The sequence below is a fragment of the Clytia hemisphaerica genome, unplaced genomic scaffold (genome assembly GCF_902728285.1).
Source record: "Clytia hemisphaerica strain Z4C2 unplaced genomic scaffold, Clytia hemisphaerica genome assembly, whole genome shotgun sequence".
Taxonomy (NCBI): Eukaryota; Metazoa; Cnidaria; class Hydrozoa; order Leptothecata; family Clytiidae; genus Clytia; species Clytia hemisphaerica.
In genome coordinates this window covers 1,177,795-1,183,428 of record NW_027104594.1, presented here as the reverse complement: position 1 = coordinate 1,183,428, position 5,634 = coordinate 1,177,795, and the positions used below count along the sequence as shown (strand labels likewise).

Here is a 5,634-nt window from a genome sequence, read left to right as displayed (position 1 = left end):
CATAGTGTAAATTAATACAATACATAGTGTAAATCGTGCAATACATTTTGGTGATACTTCTACATATATCGAAGATATCTCGAAAACGTGATCGAAATACAGTTTACTTGTTTGAGCTTTATAATTAATGCAAATACAAACTAAACGTCAGAAATAGTTTTTAATGAAGCCAATATTCTTTAAGGTAAAAAGAAAAACTACTTGGAACACGTGAATAATTTAACTTAGTAATCATTTCAATTTTAGTTTAATATTAATCCGAAGAGTCTCTTTTCCTGATCAAATTGATAATATCATACATTTCTAATCTAGACTAAATTAATAATAATTTTCTCAGAAAACTACCCTCTAAGGTCCCCTGGACACTGAAATTTCTGTTTTGACCTCTTATGCAAATAATTGTTCAAAGATGTTCCTTTTTAGAATATACGTTTATGTTATAGGAACATCCAAAATCTTTGAAGCCTTCGAATGTTCTTAACTTTTTGAGTTTAAAGCCTAAAAATGTTCTTAACATGTTCTTATTTTCACCATTTTTGAGTGTTTATGTCCATTTTCCAAAGAAATTGGGTGTTTTCTAGTCTGCAAAGCCTTGAAATGTTATTAACATTTTTGCCATCAAAGCTTTGTGTTCTTATATAGTTTATTCTTATAAAAAACGTGTATATATAACGGAGGTGAGCCTCTTATGCTGGCAAAGCAGAATTAACAAAAGATCTTCTTCAAATTTTGTGGTTATTCAGCGCACGACTTGGGGAAAGTCGTTCTTTCTTTTAGGTAGGAGATACGTTAAAAATGTCCTTTAAGCAACAAAACAATATTGTGATAAGTATTATAAAACATTCGAAGGCTACGCTTCAATCATAATGCTATATGGACCGGATCTTATGCAGCTTGGAGAAACTAAAGGATCATCTTATCACAAACAGATAAAGAGGCCCTTCTTACAAAAAGCTTTTTTGGTTGGAAACATCTCTGAAAAAAGCTACTAAAAAGGCTTTACAAAAGAATGTCTTAGGTTTCATAAATGTTCATAAAAGAGAATAAATTACAACACTGAACTACAATTACGAATAACAAAATAAAATATCTTAGGCAGTGTGGTATGTGATATGTGATAAATAATAAAATCTCGTATATAGGTAAATTCATTAATCTTTGAAATTCAAAATTGCAACTAAATTCATAATCGGTAAGACGCCAAGACAAAGTCACGTATGTTCCAAATAATTGATTTTTATCATCCTGTCAACTAGAATTAATAATATAATTAAGACAGCTCATAGAAAAACTTTGTCGTGACGGCTCAAATCATCTAAAATTAAATACTAAAAAAAATCTGAAAACCAAATATCTGGCAACTACACTAGAAATACTGAGTCGCTTCAATTTTCCTTTCCCAGGTAAAACAACATAAGTCCAGAAGCCTACCATTATAATTTCTCCATGAGTTTATGATCCACAACCCAAGCATAGAAAGTCATATGACTTATGCATATACCTTATTATGACGTAACGATGTCAAAAGCCAGTAATGTAAGCCAGAACGTGAGCTATATTCAAAATTTGAATGCTGAAATGTCGTCAATTTTGAAATTTCATCCTTTTACTCTGCCTTCTGTCTTGCTTCGACGTCGAGTTCAGCAAGAGCATCAAATCCACCAACTAGCTGAATGATATTGATGGCATTCTTAGTGAAAGAGATTGGGAAGCAGGCCATGGCTATCACGTGCACAACACCATATGTTCCAAATACTGAAAAAAAGGAAATTAGGATCGAGGTTAATAGTTTTTTATAAGAATAAATTATATAAGAGTATGAGGCTTTAATGATGGCCATAATAACATAAAACACCCAATTTCTTAGGAAGTTGCACAAAAATCAAAAACACTTGTAGGATCAAGAGGCTTCGAAAGTTTTGGAGTTTCTTACAAAAAAGGCATGCATGTAATTAATTCATTTATTGTCTTAATTCATTATAGTCTTTCGAACGTTAAGAGTCTTTGATCTTGCCGTAAATGTTGGCTCAAAAGTTTGATGGCAAAAAAAACTACATCCAACACGTGTTTTTCTTCTTTTTTGAAATTTTTTTTTGAAAATATTACGTTGACACAAACCGGTCCAACATTTCATTTAACAGTTGAAAAATGGTATGTTGGATGAAAGAAAGGTAGTGCCTCAGTCATGCAAACCCTTCCAATTCTCTTAGAAAACCTACCGTAACCTTTTGTAGTGCTGACATGCCTTGTCTAATTCCGTCATAGTAACTATCTGGTCTGCAAAGTAGTTAGAGTAATTTTTAAACAGCTTACTCAGAAGGTTTTATCTATAAACATTAAAAGACCACATAGTTGCTATGACAAATTAGAAAAGGTATGTCGGCATTACAAGAGGTTGTGGTAGTCGTCAGAAAAGAGAAAAACAATAAAACGTCACATACCTATAGGGCCAGTGGTGAAATGCATGACGTATAGCATGGCAAAGAAAAGTTCGTTACCAGCACACATTGTGAATAGCACCGGCTGAACGAAAAATAACGAAAAACACAAGTTATTTATAAGAAAAGTGCAGTAGTGGTGAGTTTGACATTAGGATGTTAAGTGTGGTAGCCTTTTATATCACAATCAAGAGATGTTGAAAAAAAACTTTAAATTACCAGCACTCACTTTTACTTCAAATAACCTAGCTAAAGGTATTGAGCTATCGAAGTCGAATTTAAACTTACTCTTGAAGTATAATAAAGTCGAAGAAACCAGTTTCCACTTTCTTTGACTGCCTTATGTGATTGACCGAGTGATAAGTTGCTAAAAAACGGTAAGTAAAAAGAAAAAAAGCTAGAACAGTTAATTTAAAATAATGTCAACTTAAACCTTGAAATAAAAGTTTTTCAATATACCACAGGGTATATTCATTTAATGTAATGTCATGAAGACTGGTCTAGGGAAGAAATTTTTGCGGAGCAATTTCCGCAGAATTTAATTTTGTTGTTTTTTGACAAATCTGCGAAATTGAATTCCGCGAAACACAAATTATTCTCAGGATTTAAAAAATCACCTATAAAATTGGTCTTTTTTGGGCAATATCTAAGGCCCTTTTGTAAACAAAAAATTCCTAAAATTTTTTTTTGCGAAAATTTCTTCCTCAAGATAATTCTTTTAAAAAGATTGTTGTTAGAACTGTGATGTAAACGACTAGTAACCTATTATAATAGATCTTATCAAAGAAAATATGCTTTTTACTCTTTTACCTGTACACTTGGACCCAATGGCTTGCAATATCAAGCACAGTGACAAAAATGAAGAAAAATTGATATTTTGGATAAAATGATGCCAACACAATCAGCAAGCCCATGGTTGAGCATCTAAAAATACATATAAAGGCAATATAAAAAATGCACTTCATTCGTCTCATTTAGTAGGTCTTGATATATTTTTCAATTTAAAGTAAGAATAAAATTAGTAGAAATTATTTATTTACGTTTTATCTTTAAAAGGTTACATATTCGACCAAGCTACAAGAGAAACAACAAGAGTAACAAGTCATTAAGAAACAAATCATTAATGGGAAGATACCTGTCAGTGACCATGTCTAAAACAGCCCCGAACTTTGTACCTGTTGATAAAAATAAAGTTAATAAAGATTAAATTTTTGAAAAGTGCAAAATTTTCTCAAATAATTTCCAATGGAAAGTAAATCGTTTGGATCAAGAATTAGAACAGTGAGTCTTGACAAGCATTTATTTAATATCTTTCAAAATTTATCTTTAAAAGGGTAGAGAGTTTGACACATACATTGATTCAAAGCTCTTGCAGCATGTCCATCAAAAGCATCAAGAAATTGACTCAAAAGATACGTTATTGTAGCAGTCCACACATCTGTTGCCATGTAATAGAATGACACAAACATCAAAATGATTCTGGCGTAACCTGTGAAAAAAAGACAAATTAGGTAATTTTTTTTCTCATTATTTTTAAAAATTTAGCAAATTCTCTCTAGTTCCAAGGCTCGAAATAACGATTTCAAGTGGGTCGGACAACATGTCCGATCAGGGTTGCTTTAGCTTGAAAATTATGATTTTTTGGTCGGCCAAGGACCTATTTGGGTCGGACAATTTTCGATATTGGACCGCTATTTCAAGCGCTGTAGGGACCAATCATCCATTCAGGACATACATGCGAACTCTGCCAATTTTTACCCCTCTCACTAATTTCCACACAAACTGAAAGAGACCCAACACCCATGCAAATAGATAAGTTTTTTTAAAGCACTGTTCAGTCATTTTTCTTCACTCCAGTATACAACATTTGAAGACTATTCATTCTCTATAGAGTAGAGGAAAGTAAAGGATGTTTGTATAGGAGTGTTTACAGAAAAGGTATTGCAGCACATCAAAAACTAAATACCATCCCTAGCCTAGGAAATTGGTCCGCTCCTTTAAAGGGTTTACTAGCGGGGCTGCTGATCCACTATATAAATATCAGATAAGCACCACTTATAATTTTGTGTACATATTCTAATAAAACTTACCAATGAGATTGGGGACAAATAAATATACATTCTCTGTCATCTTTGCTGATCAACTTCTTCAAATACAGGAAGGTTTGAATTTAATTATGTTTTTATAAAATCTCTTTTTTCTAGTTACTGTTTCTGAGGGAAATAAGGAGTTTATGAATACCATTATTATATTGATGCCATTATAAACAGTTAAGAAAGAATTGTGTTTCGTTTTGATATGAATAAGTTCTTAAATATGTTCTCTTAACACCCCTTGATAGCTGGCAATTAGGCTAGGCTAGACAAATCTATATTTTTCTTTCACACTCCAACAATACAATGCTTACTTAGTTGACACATAAACACATTGACATAAATATTCCCTATGTAAGGTTTATATGGAAATCTGCAACAAAAATGAAAGTGGTTTTTTTACTGAGTGCTTTCTGTAATTTGCTCAATGTAAAAGTCTTTTTTAAATTTTAACCAATAATGAGGTTGACATATTATGATAAAGGTAACCACTAGCCCTAATTTTTGGCGCCAATAGTTTTTCAGCCTCTTGTATGATACCATATATGTTTCACTACTACTGTAGCTTCATATCAACATGGGATGTGGAAAATTTGAAAAATGCTAAAATGTCAATTTACTGTTGAAACACACTAACATTATTATAAATTAAAAAAAAAATTCTTACCATGAAGTAGCCAACTATTCCAGATTGGGACCCTTCTGAGTGGGACTAAAGTAAAACTATCCCTCAAAAGTCAAAATATTCTAAAGTTGCCTTCTCCTAAGTGCTTCAGTAAATCACTCCATCAGAAAGTCTTTCTTAAATTTCATCCAATGAGATTGCGGTAAATGATAAATTTTAACAACTTTTGGTGGTGATGGCTTTTCATTACTTTGGATGAGCGGTCTAAATTGTCACCCTCAGTTGAGTACACAGTGGCATTTTTGATTCCAGCTACTCAGCATATAAAAACACAAATGAGCCAACATCACTGCAACGGGGAAATAACTAATGAACTTTCACTGTTAGTGTGCCCTTTTTAATTTTTTTGTTTAACTCCAAAATTGCTGCCGATTGGAGAAGAAGAGAGCACCTTGTAGGAAAGTTGAAAATGGTACCA

General features: G+C 32.4%; 1 protein-coding gene across 1 annotated transcript; it reads right to left on the bottom strand.

Annotated features, from left to right (window-relative positions):
* Positions 1–218: 218 nt before the first annotated feature.
* On the bottom strand, positions 219–4,675 carry LOC136823771 (CDP-diacylglycerol--inositol 3-phosphatidyltransferase-like). Its single transcript, XM_067079940.1, has 7 exons — positions 4,529–4,675; positions 3,793–3,927; positions 3,574–3,613; positions 3,249–3,362; positions 2,727–2,805; positions 2,442–2,523; positions 219–1,755 (listed from the first exon to the last, which is right to left on the bottom strand). Exons 1-7 carry the CDS (start codon positions 4,566–4,568, stop codon positions 1,607–1,609), a joined length of 639 nt encoding a protein of 212 aa, XP_066936041.1. The 5' UTR covers positions 4,569–4,675; the 3' UTR covers positions 219–1,606.
* Between the last annotated feature and the right edge of the window lie 959 nt (positions 4,676–5,634).